Consider the following 17192-nt stretch of genomic DNA (forward strand, 5'->3'; position numbering starts at 1 on the left):
TTTCAAATTATATGTGTATGGCTTTCCCTGCAAGAAGAGAAACTCAGCTGATTATCTGAATATGTTTGTCTGGTGGCAGCTTGAACAGGGACTCTGGCCTCGGCTTGATGGTTGTGAGTGTTGACGGTGGCGATTGCTTCCTGACGGTGCAATTGCTTTCCTGGTGGTTCTTTGAAAAGTCATTGATTTGATGGTTTGGGGAGGAGAGTTGAAGGGAACCCCTTGCAGGTGGCTGTATTGTTGGTTGCTTGACTCCCTTTTGAGTCTTGGAGAAATAAAAGTAAACTACCAGCAACAAAGATGCCATTATAATACAGTCTGGCCCTGGGCGGGAGGAGAAGGGGGTGGGGGAAGCCTGTGTAAAAACAGAGCAAGTTTTTCCCTGCATCTTGATTATTCGCATGTTGGATTGACGTCGTCTGTGACTTAAGTCCCCAATTCTGTGTCAAATTATGGTGAATGCCGAATACATGCTTACAGGCTTAACTAGATGATTCGGCCCCAAAGCCTGCCTCCTTCCCACCTTCAGCCCCGTATTTTCATTCAAGGTCTAGAAGCATTCTCACACTATAAAAGGCACCACTAGTCCCGAATAAGTCTTTTCATTGATATAGTACTGTAGATTTTCAGAACGCCCTAATATATACTGTTTTTGTCAGATCTCCTCGATGACTCTGAAATAGGCATGGCAGAAGCTGTCATTATCGTTGTTGTTGTTATTTTAAATGAGGAAATTGAAGGTCAGAAAAATTGTGTCGCTCTTTGAAGATTACAGAATAAAAGGCAGTAGAATTGGAAAGTGGAGTGGGAATAGAAAAGGAAGGAAGAGGAAAAAGAAAGAGGGAGAGAATTGACATACATTGGTTGTCTACTAAGTACCAAAAGCTTTATGTATTATCCATTTTAGCTTCATAAGAACTCTATTAGATGGCCATTATGGTTTTCTTCTTATACGGATGAGCTAGGGCTCAAGAAGATTCAGTACTTTGCACAAGGTTACTGAAAGGCAGAGCCAGTGTTCAGATCCTGGTCTCTCTGGCTTCAAAGCCCACACTTTGTCCACCGTAATCTACTAGTCTGTACTATGTTATGCTGTGCTCTACCATACTGTATTGTAAGGCCTCCTCTACTGGAATCTAGGGCTTCTGTCCCCTGAGAGCTAGTTTTATATTCTAGCTCTCATATAGGGACCTAACCAAGAATTAGGAAGCTCACCCCGGGTTGGTAATAGGAGAGCACTGAGAATTGAGGAACTCAGAGACTCAACTTGACCCCACTCCTGAGGTAGTCATCCTTAGCAGCAGTGAGTTTTTGAGGCTGTGTGCTGAGTTTCTGTACATGCCTGGCAGGTGCCTGTGACTTTGGAATCAGACAGGCCTCTCTAAGCCTCAGTTTTCTCATTCATAAAAGGAGGATAACAATAGCTGCCATTAGCCTTAGATACTGTGTGTGTGTCCCGTGAGGGAATATACCTAAGGTGGCAGGTCCTGAGTAGGTGCTCATAAACGTACCTTCTCTCTCCCCAGAACATTTCTCTCTTTATCGCGTATCTCTACCCATTCTTCCTGCTAGCCCTACCACTCAGTAATTTATGAGGTATTTATCACTACCTACTTACAGCATCCATGGGAGGAATAAATGAACTGAAAGAATGCCAAGGGAGGACCTGGCACAAAATCTGGCATGTGTAGCAAGGATTCATGAATGCCAGTTGTGGGGATGGAAGAGGGTGTATTTTGCAGTGCTCTGAGGGTCTCTTACGGGAAGCGCCACCCAAGAGCAAGTGGGTAACGTCTTGGAGTCCCAAGCATTTTGTTTCTTTTAAGAAATATAGTCCAAGGTCTGTTTTCACCGGAGCACTGGAGATGGGAGCAGAGCCCACTTTCTCTATTAAGCTTAACGTTGGCTGGCTGGTGCATTATCCAGGTCCTTTACTTCTTCGTGTCCTTTAACCCACTCATTCTGTTGCTGCTTCCTTGTATTGTATTTAGTTACACCTCCTCGAAAGGTGTAACGGAGCAGGGAAACGGGGGAAAGATGAGTTTGTTCATCCTATTGCCAATCAGCAGTTGGTGTGAAAAGGCTCAGTGGAGTTAGGAAGCGATTTTTGACACATCTTTGATCTTTAGTCACTTAGGACATCTCTGTGACTTTCATTGTTAGTTGAAAGTCAGAACTGTATATTTATAGGGTCACATGATGCTATATAAATAATAATTTACAAGTTATAGAAAACCTTGGAGTAATACTGTAAATAATTTTATTGTCTTGTAGGTGACAATTATGATCTTTCATTTTTGGACATCAAAATGTTCTAGGCCACAGATCTCTTTCTTACATATTTTTATGTAATATTACATGAAAAAATCTTACACTTTTTTTGATGTAGCTCTTTAGTGACAGCTTCAAAAACAAGCTCTCCAAATAGTGATGAAACTGCTTCCCAAATGAGAAACTCTCAAATTAGTGAAGGAAAAACAGCATTTCTGGTTAGAAATAGGAAACTAAAGCGAAAGTTACAATGAACTTGTCCTGGAATTGACGAGTTTTAATTCCAAGTGACAAAGTTATGTCATGAAAGATGTCTTTTTTTCCATTTTCTCCCGTGTTTTCTTTTCCTTTTTTTCCCGGATGCTCCCGTGGCTGAATTCACTTGGCAGAACTATTTCCGAGACACCTGGAATATCTTTGACTTCATCACGGTGATCGGCAGTATCACAGAAATTATTCTGACAGACAGCAAGGTGAGTGGCTCCTTGGTCCTTCTCTTTAGGCTTGGCCCTGGGGTTGCATTAAAAAAAAATTCTCTGCACATTGTCCATTTGTAACTCCACAAATCCAATGTGCAGCCCCCTGTTCACTTCCTCATTCCTGAGCTTTTGCCAGAAAATGGGAACATTGGATGGCGCTGGATCTCATGGAAGGCTTGGTCCCATTTGCACGACTCAGATAGCAGCCATCCGATGGGGGTGAATGGGATAGAGGGCCCAGGAGAGGCCGAGTGTGCACAGTGTCCTGCTAGATTCTTTGAGAGACACAAAAGAGGCACAGGGTCTTCGCCCTCAGACTTGTTAGACCTGAACTGTTTCCCTGAAATGGTTCACCCTAAGGAAGACTTGGAGAGCTCATCACAAGTCTTTGAATATTGGAGGGCCATCATGTGCAAGGGAGATTGTTAGGTCTGCCCTCTGGCATCCGAGTGCAGAGTTAGGACTACTTAGAGAAGACTGGGGAGGCCAGTTTTGTCAGTTGTATGTGGGGCATCCATCTGTGGTACTTCCACGCCTTCCTTCTGGGAATAGAGGGCAGGCCTGGGGAGGCTCCGAGAGATGGTCCCCACTGGCCCATCAGCTGAAAATGGGGTTAAAAACAAAAGACAGCATCCATGTTCCATTCTATGATCTGAATGAGAGATAAATACACAAATACCAGTGCTTAGATGTTCTAAATGACCATAATGTCACTAATGATATGTTTCCTTTTGATCCACCAGCTGGTGAACACCAGTGGCTTCAATATGAGCTTTCTGAAGCTCTTCCGAGCTGCCCGCCTCATCAAGCTTCTGCGTCAAGGCTACACCATCCGTATTTTACTTTGGACCTTCGTGCAGTCCTTTAAGGTAAAGGGCACAAGCTCCTCCCCTCTGAGGGTTGCAGTGGCCCTGTCACATCAGACAGCACACCAGGCAATGCAGCATGATTCCACAAGTCCCCTCGCCTCTGGGGATGGGCGTTTGTCAGAAGCATTAGATAAACACAGCAGTTCTTAGTTACAACACAACTTGGCCAGGCAGCGGTTAGCTTATGACTAACTGGCTAGAATCTCATGCTAAAAAATCACCCCAACTTTGTAACTCAGTTACCTTCTCTGTCCACTGAGGCAGGGGCCTCGTTTTATGAGGTGTGCTCCCTCCCGAGGTGTTTCAGTATGCCCTGGGCAATCCCATCCACGGACAGAGCCAGCCACCTGTAGTCACATATCCTCTGCATTTTTCAGGGATTCGTCCGTGGCTTTATTTCACAGAACGGTTTTTCAAAGGACTCCTTGAGTTGTGTTTTATAACAAGATGATTCATACCAGTCCCACCCGTGTCATCATTAGTGTATTTCCTGAACCACTGAATATATGCCATGCTAATAGTTACCTCTGCATCCCACAAACCCAGAGGGTACCTGAGCAAGGTTAATGTGGTGAGAGCTTCTTCTGAATGATCTCATGGAGCCATACAGAGATGTATATGTAATAAACAAGTTAAAAATTGATACCTGAGATCCACTATAATGGCAGAGGTTTCCAGTAAAAGAAGTTCTCCAAACATATTTCAATATCTTCAAGCTCTAGCAAATATAATGAGTTTGTTTTTCAGCTTTGGGGGACATCAACACTGCTCAAAAGCCTACTATTTTCCTCCTATAAAAAAGAGTCTTTCAATGAATGTACTTTAAAAATGTGGTTGATGAAATTGATTCAAAGATGAAAAATCATGAATTTATTGAATTGCCTTCTTTATTTTAATTGTTTGTACATTTTAACTACAGATTGAACTAAAGAAAGCTTGTCAGTGAATTCATGGTTTCTTGTCACTTGAAAGGGACTTCGTGCCACACCATCGTTACTAATTTACTTCTTCAGCAAAGTCCTGGGGGTCTGAGATGTGAGGCCAGTTGTAAGGACGCTCAGGGTCCCACAAGCAACCTTGACATTTTTATTGGATTCAGATAATTGTTTGGTGCTATGACTCCCAGAGAGGTGTCACCTCAATGAAAACTAGTTCTCGAAAGCTCAGTGACAGAGGAGAAATTGAAAACCTTAGCAAGAATTTACCATTTGAGTCTCGGGTGGATCTGGATTTAGAATTTGAAACACAAGATGGTCTTAAAAGCTTTTTATAGAGGCCTGTGCAACAAGTTACAGTTGTTAGTGAGTCTCTTAAGAAATATGTGTCAGCCTGTCATATTCTCATGATCACTGATTCTCTGTCAAAGTGTATACTATCGAGGGCAAAGAAAAGCATGTCAAAAATTGATGACCAAATGGTTGGCGTATTCCAGTGAATAGAGAGAGAACAGTGAAGACAGCTGAATCTGCCTCCAGGTGACACTGTGATGGATGGTGCAGCCCTGGAACAGTGTAGAAGTTGTTTCCTTGAAGCTGGTTTAACAAAGGCTGCCTCTGTGCATACACAGCAGAAAGTAACACTGTGTAAACAGCGTTGCCCCTGCCTCTACCTTCCCCAGCCCCACCCTGAGCATCACCCAGTTCTCCACCACTGACCCCTACTCAGTTCTTCTCTCTTCCTTATTTTGTGTTGGAATTTACAACATGACAAGAAGAGAGATCAGGATGACTCTTTGGTCCTCTCCTCAAAGCTGGGAGAGAAACCTGCCTCCCTACTCTTTCCTTTCAGCAGATGGTGTCTTCACATGCCCCCTCGGGATGTAGTCGCTCCTCACAGATCTTGAGAATCAGCACTCCACTGGAGAAGGGGTTCTCCCACCAACTCTCTATTGCATTTTAATTTATTTATTTATTTTTGGCTTGGGTCTTCGGTGCTGCGCGGGCTTTTCTCTAGTTGCGGTGAGCGGGGGCTACTGTTCGTTGCGATGCGCGGGCTTCTCATTGTCATGGCTTATCTTGTTGCGGAGCACAGGCTCTAGGCGCACAGGCTTCAGTAGTTGTGGCACGTGGGCTCACAATTGTGGCTTGCGGGCTCTGGAGCGCAGGCTCAGTAGTTGTGGCGCACGGGCTTAGTTGCTCTGCGGCATGTGGGATCTTCCCACATGCCAGGGCTTGAACCCGTGTCCCCTGCATTGTGAAGCAGATTCTTTACCACTGCGCCCCAGGGAAACCCCTCTATTGCATTTTTTTTTTTGCGGTACGCGGGCCTCTCACTGTTGTGGCCTCTCCCGTTGCGGAGCACAGGCTCCGGACGCGCAGGCTCAGCGGCCATGGCTCACGGGCCCAGCCGCTCCGCGGCATGTGGGATCTTCCCGGACCGGAGCACGAACCCGCGTCCCCTGCATCGGCAGGCAGACTCTCAACCACTGCGCCACCAGGGAAGCCCTATTGCATTTTAATGTTATTCTTTATTCAAGTTGTAAAAGTCTCCCAGGGCTCTTCATTTAGTTAGCTCTGTTGATAAGCTCTGCCTGGTTCATGCAGTCTGAAAGCCTTCAATTGCTCTCCGGGGAGTTACGCTGTACACACTCGAGAGAGGGTGGAGACTCGGAGTTGCACGAACTGCCAGGGAGGCTTCCTGGGTGGTAAAGAAGAGGGGCTTCCATGTCAGCACGGAGATCAGCCCAGAATTATAATGCCCACCCTGGCCTCCAAACCAGACTGCCCTATGTCTCCATCCTCCCCCAGCCACCAGGGGCAGTTCCCGGCCTTCTGTCTCTTGCACTCGCCCTTTCACCCCCATCAGTAAAGTGTTGTCACCCCAGAGTGGCAGTTAGCTGGCACAGTGTGGAATTTTGTGCCATGTGGCTTCATGGCAGGGTTTTGTGATGGCTCACACTTTGAAAGCCTTTTTGGAATTTTGCGTGACACAGAATGAAAGGTCAGGACGCTTAAACATTGGAAAAAGATGTTTCATCAGAGCTTGAAGGAGCCTGCTAGGAACTGACCGGCAACTGAGACCCCAGCCATTTCATTTTGCTTCCAAATGCTCCGTTATGAACCTCACATTGAGCGAGGGTTGGGAAGGGTAATACAGGGGTTTGGGAGCCAAAGCTAAATGCTTGCTGTGTAATTTGCATCACAACTGCCCAGGTTATTAATATTCTGCGTACGGAGTGGGATGAATCCCAATCCCAAGAAGTTTTCCTAGCTCTCTCTTGGATATATGGGCCACACACTTGTGGGTCAGGGAATATTCTCAACAGAGGGGAAATTACAAGCCTCTCTGGGGCCACCAGCTTACATATCTGTCAGAGGATATGGACATCTGCAAAAGTACGGAATCCCAAAATAGAACATCCGGGTGAATAGAGAGCCCCAGCCCTGTGTTTTAAGTCAGTCTCAGGACAAGAGTTCCTGTCTGCCCGTGCTGCAGGTGACCCTGGAGCTGCCTGCCTTTAAATTCATGGTCGTGTCTCTGCTTTCTTTCCAGGCCCTCCCCTACGTCTGCCTTCTGATTGCCATGCTTTTCTTCATCTATGCCATCATTGGGATGCAGGTGAGAGAGGGTGCATCAGGGCTCTGGTGGGGGACAGTTGTTGCCCAGGTTGTCTCTGGCTTTCTAGCCTGAGCCTACAGGATTGAGGTCCTTTCAAGAATCCCTTCTTGCCCTGAGGCTCGCTCCCAGGATCGTGTTGCAATATGACCTTGGGAATTCACGTGTGCAGGGTTCCCCACTCGGGTTGCCCAGATGGTCAGGGTGGTCTGATACAGGGGCTTCCTCTGAGGTTGTCAGGTCATGGTGCTGCCTCATAAGCAGCTGGACTCCAGTGAAGATGACACCGCTGTTCTTAGCCAGAGGGGTTCCCCCCACCAGACTAAGGATAGGGTAGGGCTCGTGATGATCCGTATCTCAGGACCCTCCCATATTTGAGCCAGACCTAAAAGAAGGTCAGGTGGTTGTTCTTCTGCAGACAGCAGCACAAAATGTATGCGAGTTACATCCCACATGGCTGAGATTGATGCCCTAAGACCCACCACTGGGAACAGCTCAGAGTTCCTGGCAGTGTGCCCAGTCCTCAGGAAACCCAAGGGCCACATCCCGGCTGATGCCTGTCAAAGGACCACGCAGCTCGCTGGATGGTTCTCCTTGGTTACCACATCCTTTCCAGTTTCGGAATTGAGAAGTGGATGAGGTTCCCACCCAGGGTACTTAGGCAGGTAACCAGAAACCCACTGAGCAGAAGAGGCCAAAAGATCTTTCAAAGGCAGCTGTCATTTGTGGTGGGTGAACTCCTACCGTAAACAGCCAGCAGCACATCCCATGCACCTGTCTAGTTGGATACACAGGCTCTCTGCTGGGCTCCGAGAGGCTGATTTTCTGACTTGGAGATTTGGAGACTAAACCCCAGCGTAGGACCTCAGCCAAGTGGGAGTCTCTGCAGTCAGGTGGTCTGGCTGCCTTTGAACGGCCAGCTGCCTTCTCGGTGGTGGCTGCCACCTGGAGCCACTGCACGCATCCCCCAGGCTTGACGTGTCAGCAGCCCTTTCGAGCGCTTCTCTGAAATGTCTTCTTTTTGTTCCTCTCTCTTGCCTGCACTTGCAAATTTTGTTCATCTTCTGATCCCCTGACTGGAGAGTTTTGTTCTCCAAAAATACAATAGAATGTCAAGTGTCAAAAACTGTGAGATTTGGTTGAAAAGTAATGAGTTCTCCTTCACGGGGGATATTTTGGTAGAGCTTTAATGATGATGTCAGAAGTGGGTGCAAGCTGAATCCCAGCTGAAGTGGAAGATTGGCTTGATGACTTCTATTAAGTCCATCCAAACTCTCAGATATTCGATTCTAGAATTAAAATGTTCTTGAACGGCCAAATGAAACTTGATTAAATTAGGGTTCTTTTTTTTTTTTTTTTTTTTTTGGTCCATGCTTAGAATAGTTCTTATCCCCTTTTCATCTTCCAGCAAAATAAACTAGAATAACACCATCTCTAATATTAACCCGTTAGTAATACTACTGATGATGATAATACCGTTTACCATCACTTGAATTCCTGAGTGTTCCAGACACTGTGCTACATAGATATTCTTACCCATTCCTGCCTCCCTTTCTCTCCCTCACTTTCTCTCTCTCCCCGCAAATATATATATATTACACACACACACACACACACACACACACCACAAGATACATGACTGATGTATTCAGGAGTGATGTGAAAATGTTTATATGTGGGTTTCATTGTCTCCACTGTTGCTTAGCATGGCTAAGTAACTTGTAACACACTCAAGATCTCAGATAGTAAGTGGGAGAGCTGAGTTTAAATCTCAGCTCTGTCTGCTCTGCAGCCCATGTTCCTACTGGACTGCAAGTTCTCTGCACTGTCTCTCCTCCCACCAACAAGCAAATACAAGTATTTCTCTGACCCTTTAGTGGGAGATAGGAGTTCTTCAGTTGTGAAACTGCAATATTTACAATAACCACAATGGGTAATCATTTATTGCCCTCAGACTTATTTCCAAAAAATAAGATCACTACTTCCATTCCACCAAGACATGAATGCCATTCCCACTGTGACTTACCTTTAGCTGGCCATCTTCATCCTGTCCCATGACGGAGACCCCACACCACGCACAAAGCAGACACCTAGCTTGTACCTAGAAAGGTTGTGTCTCATACAGTCATAACAAAGCAGAGGGATCCGTACAAACAGAAAAGCAAAAGGAAAGTAGACAAGCATTGGAAAGAGAACTAGCAATAGGAGGTATCTGTGAGAAGCACCATTATTCTGAACTTTCAAGGGCTTCTTAGAAGAAGAGAGCTTTGCAGAGAAGTCTGAAGATGGAAGGAAGGAGTAACTTGCGGGGTTTGGGAGAGTCCTGGGGCTACAGGCTTCCAGCCTCAGCTCCACCACTGACCAGCTGTGCAAACTTGGTCAAGTCACTGAACCTCTCTGGGCCTTAACCCCATCACCGGTGCAGTAGAGGAGTTGGATAGATAGCTTTACAGGTCCCTTCTAGTTCTAAAGTTCTGTAATCCCAAGTGAAACAGATTTAAGCCTATACTTTCATTAAGTGTTCCAGTGGGTCTCATCAAACCTTTCTCTTCCATAGCCTTTCCTTTGGATGTAGGAGATTTGGGTTACTGACAAGGACTAAGTGAAAAGCTTTTTCAAAAGGTGGAAAAACTTAAACACCACATTCATTATAAATATACATTATTGGCTTGACAGTAGTTCCTTGACTATTACACACATAACTTTTGTAAACTCACAGTGTGCCCTCCAGCTAGTTCACGATTGGGTAAGGTATTCGAGAATATCGTAAAGGGGACAACGAATAATGGCTTCAGGAGTGTCACAGGGAGGAAATACACTGTAAGTTGTGTGCGTGTGATGAATCAGGCATAAACTATGGATTTTGAGTTAAATGGGTGTAAAGAAAGACAGAAGGGGATGTGAACATGGGCAAGGATATATGGCGGTTTCCTCCTGGGGCATCCAGAACTAGGTTTGATTGTTTGAGTGGGATTTTTTTCAGTGCTACTATTTGTCTGACTGGGGGCCCTCAGCCTTATCTCCCTCCTTCCCTTCCTCCCCAGCACTGCCTAGCTTGCCACCTCCATTCTCCCTGAGAGACAAGTAGTATTTAGGTTTTGAAAATCAGCATTGAGAACAAATTCCCCAAGCAGGTGTCAGTGGGAGCTATTTGAGCAAAATAGCAGAGACTGTTCTTAATTGCACATTCTAGACACTGTTGGGGGGGGGGGGTGGGAAATGTGTTCCATTTAGCACGTATTAGGTAAACTGAAGCATGTTAAATACAGGCTCAATATAATCTCAAAAGGCCGGAAAAGTGACCTGTAAGCCTTCGGTTGTACAGACATTGCCTCGTGAGAGTAGATCCTGAGATCTGAATCATGTCTGGGGAGGAAAGTACACGTGTAAGGGCACCCTTCCCATCTAGAGAGACATGGGGTCGACCTTGGCTCCAGACAGCACTGTGTCTGAGAGCTCATCATTATTCACTATAGATAAAGATCTCTGACTTTTCCCTCTTTTTTTCACATGAACTTGCACAGTGACCTCATTCTAAGCCCAGAGACCCACAGCAGATTAGTAAACTCACTCTATAGCCAGATCTGCCCCAATCCATTTTCTTTTTCCTTTTCCAAGTATCCAGTTTTGCAGACTGTCTTCATCCTATTGGCCTGGACTTGGTGTGTGTTCATTCTCATGGACTCTGGGTTATAGCTGTATCACACTTCTGAGATGTGACTCTTCAGATGGGAACATATCCAAGGAAGATAGAGATACCCCTCTCTGACTTAAACTGCTTGCAAATTCCAGGACAACATCTGCCTATTTATCCTTTGTAAGGGATAAATCACATCTTCTGCAAATGCAAGTGTTCTCATCATTACCAGCTGAGACAGGAAGAGGGGAGGGGTAACTCGTTCCCTGCATGCCTATTATAGGGTAATGTCTTTGACAGACTGCTTGAGTACCATAGTGAGTAGGTATCACAGAAATAAAAAGACCAAATTAGGTGTGGGAGGAACTACATCTAAGCAGAATGGCTTTCAAAGATCTTGCCTTCTGCGGTCCTTGCAAGCATTCATCCTCTTTGCGTCACTGGAGAATATAACTCTTCCCGCATATCAGGCCAAGAACGTGGGGGTCTACCAGCCTTCCTGGGTTTTGAGTTGTCTGCTCCATGGTTAGGCCAGTGGGAGAAGCCACGCATGTGAATTCACCAAGCCTGCAGGTACATCTAATATCCTGCACTGGACACATCCCACCGCTCAATAATGCTCAGGGCTTTCTGTTGTTTTTCTCATCCAGGTCTTTGGAAACATAAAATTAGATGAGGAGAGTCACATCAACCGGCACAACAACTTCCGGAGTTTCTTTGGGTCCCTCATGCTACTCTTCAGGTACCTGGATCCGTAACTGTGGTGGCTGGAGCTCTCCTGCGAGAGAGAAACAGTCGGCCTGCCTCTTCCGCCCGTTCCCCTTTGTCTCTGCTCACAGGATAGACAGTGAGATGAGGGCGGAAGCAGGGGCAGGATGTCCGAAAAACTGCTCCGATGACTTGACTTTAGAACGTTTCCTCCACATCTTTGACTCAGTAGTCAATTTGCAAAAATGCAGTTTCAACACATCCTCCAGGGCTTTGAGAAGGGGAAGGTGAGGGTGGATTGCAGGCCAGATTCCATTTAAGGGCTGAAACCACGGATGACCAGGTTTACGTGGGGTCTTAGAGAGTCCCACTGCCCTCTCTACCACTGTCAACAGAAGATGGAGAGGCAGTGGGTGAGGTGGCAGAGCCCAGGAGAGACCTCACTGGTACTCTCCATCGCACTCGAAGGAGGCTGAGCATAAGAGGAACCTAGATGAGTGAGTCGGGAAGAGTGCTGAGGAGAGGTTAGGACACGCAGACCTGCTGCTACTAACCGAGTTGTCTTTTGGGCTCAGGAGTGCCACGGGTGAGGCCTGGCAGGAGATAATGCTGTCGTGCCTCGGGGAGAAGGGCTGTGAGCCTGACACCACCGCACCCTCAGGGCAGAGCGAGAGCGAGCGCTGTGGCACCGACCTGGCCTACGTGTACTTCGTCTCTTTCATCTTCTTCTGTTCCTTCTTGGTGAGCAGCAGTGTGCTCTTGGCTTGAGATGTGGCCCAGTCCCCCCCTCTGATAAACAGACGAGAGGTTTCCTTCGGTGTACGTTCCGCCACGAACCCCAGCCCGTGATGAGAAATAGGCCTCCTCACGGAGGCTCTTGGAGGCCAGGGTGGGTGACTTGCCATGGCTGAGAGATGTCTCTGCTGCTTCTAGGCGAGGACTGTGTGAGAAGAGCTAATTAGGGGAGTAGGTAGGGTTCGGTGAATAGAGTATTGAATATCACGTTGAATCAGTTGTGACCCAGAGTGAATCCTTCTCTTCTGTATCTCCGGTATTTTATCTCACAAGCAGGGCTCAGAATCTTTTATCTCTCCTTTGGAAACCTTTGAACTGTTTGAGAAAACGTACTCTGAAACTGTAAGGGGATAGCATTCATCAGAGGAGGATGATGACAATATACAATGTAGTAGATGCGGTTCTCTCTCATGTCGCTACGTCTGGTGACAGTTGGCCAGCTTGATAGACGTGAAAGGATATGACTGCTTTAGGCATTAGTAAATATTGAGTAATATACGTGCCACACGCCCACCTATAAAATAGTGAGAAGCCCTAGGTGCCTTCTTAATTCTTTCTTTGGGAGAAAACATGACTTAGCACAGCAGCATCCAGAAATCTCTACCCTGCACAGTCACACAAGCGGTGATAAAGAGAAGAATGGGCGAGGGGCTACCAGATCACTGGAAGGGTCAGTCTGGCGTTTCTGGCCACCCTGACGTCCCTGGGCTCGGCTTCACTGCTGAGGCCACCGGCTACACAAAAAATCTAAAATGAAAGCAATGCCACTTAAAAGTGGTCAGCTTCATGGCTGGGAATCCCAGAGTGAATTGTTTGGTGTCCAGGAATTTCTGCCTCTTTCAAGTGATCCCAAGGGGACTTGCCATGTGTCCAGCTGTCGGGTGTGGGGAAGTGGCTAACACACAGACTGGTAAGGGTGGTGGGCAGGCCGATGTAGCAGGGGTTGAACTGACTGGAGACTTGGGGAGCCCACACTGGCGTTGTTGCTGTTCTAGCCTTGGCCAAGACACCTTCCTATTTGTGGCTTCTGTAAAATGGGAAGAAAAAGTACTTGCTGCTAAGAGTATTATTGGTATAGTGAGCTGATACATGTGTTCCTTCTCGTGGATGTGAAAGGTTTTTTGATGAAAAAAGAACAGAAAATATTATCTTATTTAGAAATAGGGATGTATAATCTATAATGAAAATAACCAAGGAAATTTAGAATGATGATATAAATTGGAGTTTTTGTTTATTCATTCCTGTGTTCAGCACTTTCAGCACATCTTTATTGAGTGGCCATTAAAAGGTTCACACTGAGCTAGACGCTGAGGTGAAGCCGTCAGTGAGTTTCAGTGCATCCGTCACCTAGAACTGAAAGGTGAAACTCATACAGGAGTATCAGTGCTTATCACAGGGGGAAGTGGAGCATATAGAAGGCCATGCAGACATCTCCATTTTATCCTTCATCATTTAAGTGTTTAATAAATATTTCAAAAGAAACCAGAGATATAACTGGAAAATTAATTAGTGACCATAAAGGTACTTTTAGAATTTTGAGATAGAGGCTACTGCATAATTCACATTAATGTTATTTTTATAGAGGCTATATTCAGTATGAGATGATCTGCTTTCAAATCTCAGCCCGACACTGACTCTGTGACCTTGGGCAAGTCACACAGCTTCTCAACTCAAGCCAACCACTCTAGAAAGATTTACCGGTGCGTTGGGATGTGCCCAGCTATGTGCTTGGAGCTAAAGAACACAGATGTGTCTAGGAAGCACTTGTGTCCTTGAAAGGCTGGTGGTAATTAAACCTGCTTCACGAAAGGTTAGAGCAAGCATTAAACGTCTGGTAGGTGTGAATACGCACACAACACTATAGAAGACTATGCAAACGTAAAGCAATAATAATACAAATAGTTTTTGTTAACATTAATAATAATTAGGATGCAGCCAGCAGTCTCTGTTGCAGAGAAGACTCCCAGCAACTCCATCCTGCAGACTTTGTCTTTATCCTGTGTATCCTGTCTGCATACCTGGCACCTCCACCCACCCAGCCACTTAACCTGGGAATCAGCAACAGAGGCTCCTGTTCGCTCACCTCCACAGCCAATTCATCTCTGTCAGGCAAGGTTCTTTCACTTGCAAGTGGCAGAAAGTCCAGCTGCATCCGACCTAAGCAAAAAGGGATTTCATCGGCTCATATAAATGAAGGGTCTGGCAGGACAGGCTTAAGCAAGCTTGATCTGGGGCTCAGATGACATCCCCAGGCCCAGGTTTCCTTCTTTATTGTCAGATCTCTTCTCCAGGCTTCTGCATGTGAGCTCTTTTCTCCAACAACTCCAGTCCTTGGCTCCAAGATGGCTGTAGCAGCAGCTGTGTACCTCACTCCCCACGTATTCAAGGCCAGCAAGGAAGAACAAGTCTCTTGCTCAGAAGATTCAATGCCATTTTCTTGGCCTTGATTGGCTTACCAGTCACTGTAGCCCAGGGAGATGGGATTCAATGGCTGGTTGAGGCCTGGGTCATGGTGGTGCCCCACTAAACCATATTAACTGGGAATAGGTAAGGGGTGTGTCCCCAGGAGACCGGAAGTACAGTATATGGGTGCTGGATGGCCAAGAAACAACAAAGAAGTGCTGTTCACTGTGGTCGAGGCCCGTTGAGTCCACCTCCTTAAACTCTCTACCCAGGCTGCTGTCTGGCAATGGCTTAGTTCAAGAGCATCGCAAAACTCCCCCTGGTCTCCCGCTCACCTTCCACACCTTCCACATTGCGACCAAGTGTTCTTTCTGAATGCACATAGCCCTTGGTCTCTCTCCTAGTTTAAACCCCTTTAGGGGTTCCTGTTGCTTCCTGTTGCTGGATAAGATTATATAGAGCTCCACTAGCTATAGCCCACAAGCCAAATCCAGTTTCCCACTTGTTTTTCTATGGCCCATGAGCTAGGAATGATTTTTACATTTTTCAGTAGTTGAGAAAAAAAATCAAAAGATGAATAATATTTCATGACATGAAAATTATATGAAATTCGAACCCATACTCCTTTTTGTCCCTGCTGTACATGCTTCTTTCATGGCTCTTAAAAAAATCTGTAACATTTGTATGTTTCCAACACATCACAGTCTCTGGTAAATACTAAATGTCTTTAAGAATATTCAAGTAACAACATCTAGTGAACGCCTGCTATGCCTTAAGCAACGTGCTAGTTATGGAAATGTATCTCGGACCAGACCTTTCTTAACTCCCACCACCAGCACCTGGAGCTCTGTCTGGAACATAGTAGGTGCACAATAAATGTTGTTGAACAAATAAGTGGGAGAACAGGGTCTTGGAAGCACTTAAGAGCCGCGAACAGCTTCAAGTTGTCGCACAGTGAGCCCTTCATCCGCTATAAGGCATCCCACCAGTTCTCTCACTGGCCGCTTTGGGGAGCAGGGGTTGGGGAGGGAGGCTGGCAGGGAGGCTTGGTGTCGGGCCTTGACTTCCTCTAGCCTTTGAGAACGTGTTGCTGCTGCTGCACTAATAATTAAAGAAATTTAATAGATAACAAAAGCGACTGAGGAGTACTTTGCAGATATAAAGTGGCAGAGGAAAGTGAAATCATAATGCACGCAGAAAGACGTGTAGTTCAGTCGTGAAAATGCTGCGTTGCCTTCGGCAGGATCAACGGTGCTTTGCTTAGGAGCCTCAGCCTCACACACTTCTGAATTCTTTATTTGCCTTGAAGCCTGTTTTTCTGCTTTGGGTTTCTCCTAACTCCTCTTCCACCCCTTGCCCTCCAGATGCTCAACCTGTTCGTGGCCGTCATCATGGACAACTTTGAGTACCTGACTCGGGATTCATCCATCCTGGGGCCTCACCACCTGGACGAGTTTGTCCGTGTCTGGGCAGAGTATGACAGAGCGGCATGGTGCGTAGGCCTCTCGGCGCCCCCCGTGAGACCCCTATCAAGGGCCTCTGGAGTTCTCAAGGAAGAGGTTGGAATTGGAGACACCCATGCTTGCTTGTTAGGGAAGGAGAGGAGATTCCTCTTGGTTGTGGCCCGTGGAAGAGGCCAGGTCCTCAGACTGGCTCTGGGATCGAGCCAGTTATGGACCACTTAGCTTCTTTATCTTCCTTTCCCCTCTCTTTCCTTCTGTGACAGGCTTTTCCCTTTCTTTGCCTATCTCAGTACACAGTCTGCACCTCAGAGTGTTTGAGTCAGTCCCTAGAGGAGCTTCCAAAATGGTTAGTGGACCCCTCTGAGTCACCAGGGGGGTTGACAAGTGTTTTTGGGGCCAGCTGGACATCTGGCCACCATGGTCAGTGACATTCGTCTTTTCTCTATCTCATCTCTCTCAAAAGGTACAGTTTCAGATAACTCTGAAATTATATAAAAAAGCGAGAAAGTTATTCTTCTAACTGATTGCTTAAATACTTGTGGATTTTTATTGCATGGAACTGAGTTAGATGGCAGGAATTTGCGGGGATGACCTCCCTAGGTCTTTTTCACTTTCCAATAGTTCTCAAGTGATATTGTGCCTTCTGGGCTTTAAAGCAGAGGCTGGCAAACTATAACCCATGGGCTAAATGTGGCTCACTGTCTATTTTTGCAAATAAAGTTTGGTGGGGTTTTTTTGGTTTTTTTTTTTTTTTTTTTTTTTTTTGTGGTACTCAGGCCTCTCACTGTTGTGGCCTCTCCCGTTGCGGAGCACAGGCTCCAGACGTGCAGGCTCAGGGGCCATGGCTCACGGGCCCAGCTGCTCCGCGGCATGTGGGATCTTCCCGGACCGGGGCACGAACCCGTGTCCCCTGCCTTGGCAGGCGGACTCTCAACCACTGCACCACCAGGGAAGCCCTGCAAATAAAGTTATTGGAGCACAGCCATGCTCATTTATGTACTGTCTGTGGCTG

The 17192-nt window shown here is 46.4% G+C and overlaps 1 protein-coding gene across 3 annotated transcripts in view; it reads left to right on the forward strand.

Annotated features, from left to right (window-relative positions):
* The window catches only part of CACNA1E (calcium voltage-gated channel subunit alpha1 E), a 296087-nt gene that overhangs the window by 258134 nt on the left and 20761 nt on the right, over positions 1–17192 (forward strand). For all 3 annotated transcript variants that reach the window (XM_060009746.1, XM_060009755.1, XM_060009763.1), the window contains 6 exons: positions 2661–2744; positions 3494–3619; positions 7112–7177; positions 11462–11553; positions 12095–12260; positions 16082–16209. In XM_060009746.1, coding sequence (XP_059865729.1) covers positions 2661–2744; positions 3494–3619; positions 7112–7177; positions 11462–11553; positions 12095–12260; positions 16082–16209 — 662 coding nt within the window. The remainder of the gene's footprint in view (positions 1–2660; positions 2745–3493; positions 3620–7111; positions 7178–11461; positions 11554–12094; positions 12261–16081; positions 16210–17192) is intronic.

The sequence above is a fragment of the Delphinus delphis genome, chromosome 1 (assembly GCF_949987515.2).
Source record: "Delphinus delphis chromosome 1, mDelDel1.2, whole genome shotgun sequence".
Classification (NCBI taxonomy): Eukaryota; Metazoa; Chordata; class Mammalia; order Artiodactyla; family Delphinidae; genus Delphinus; species Delphinus delphis.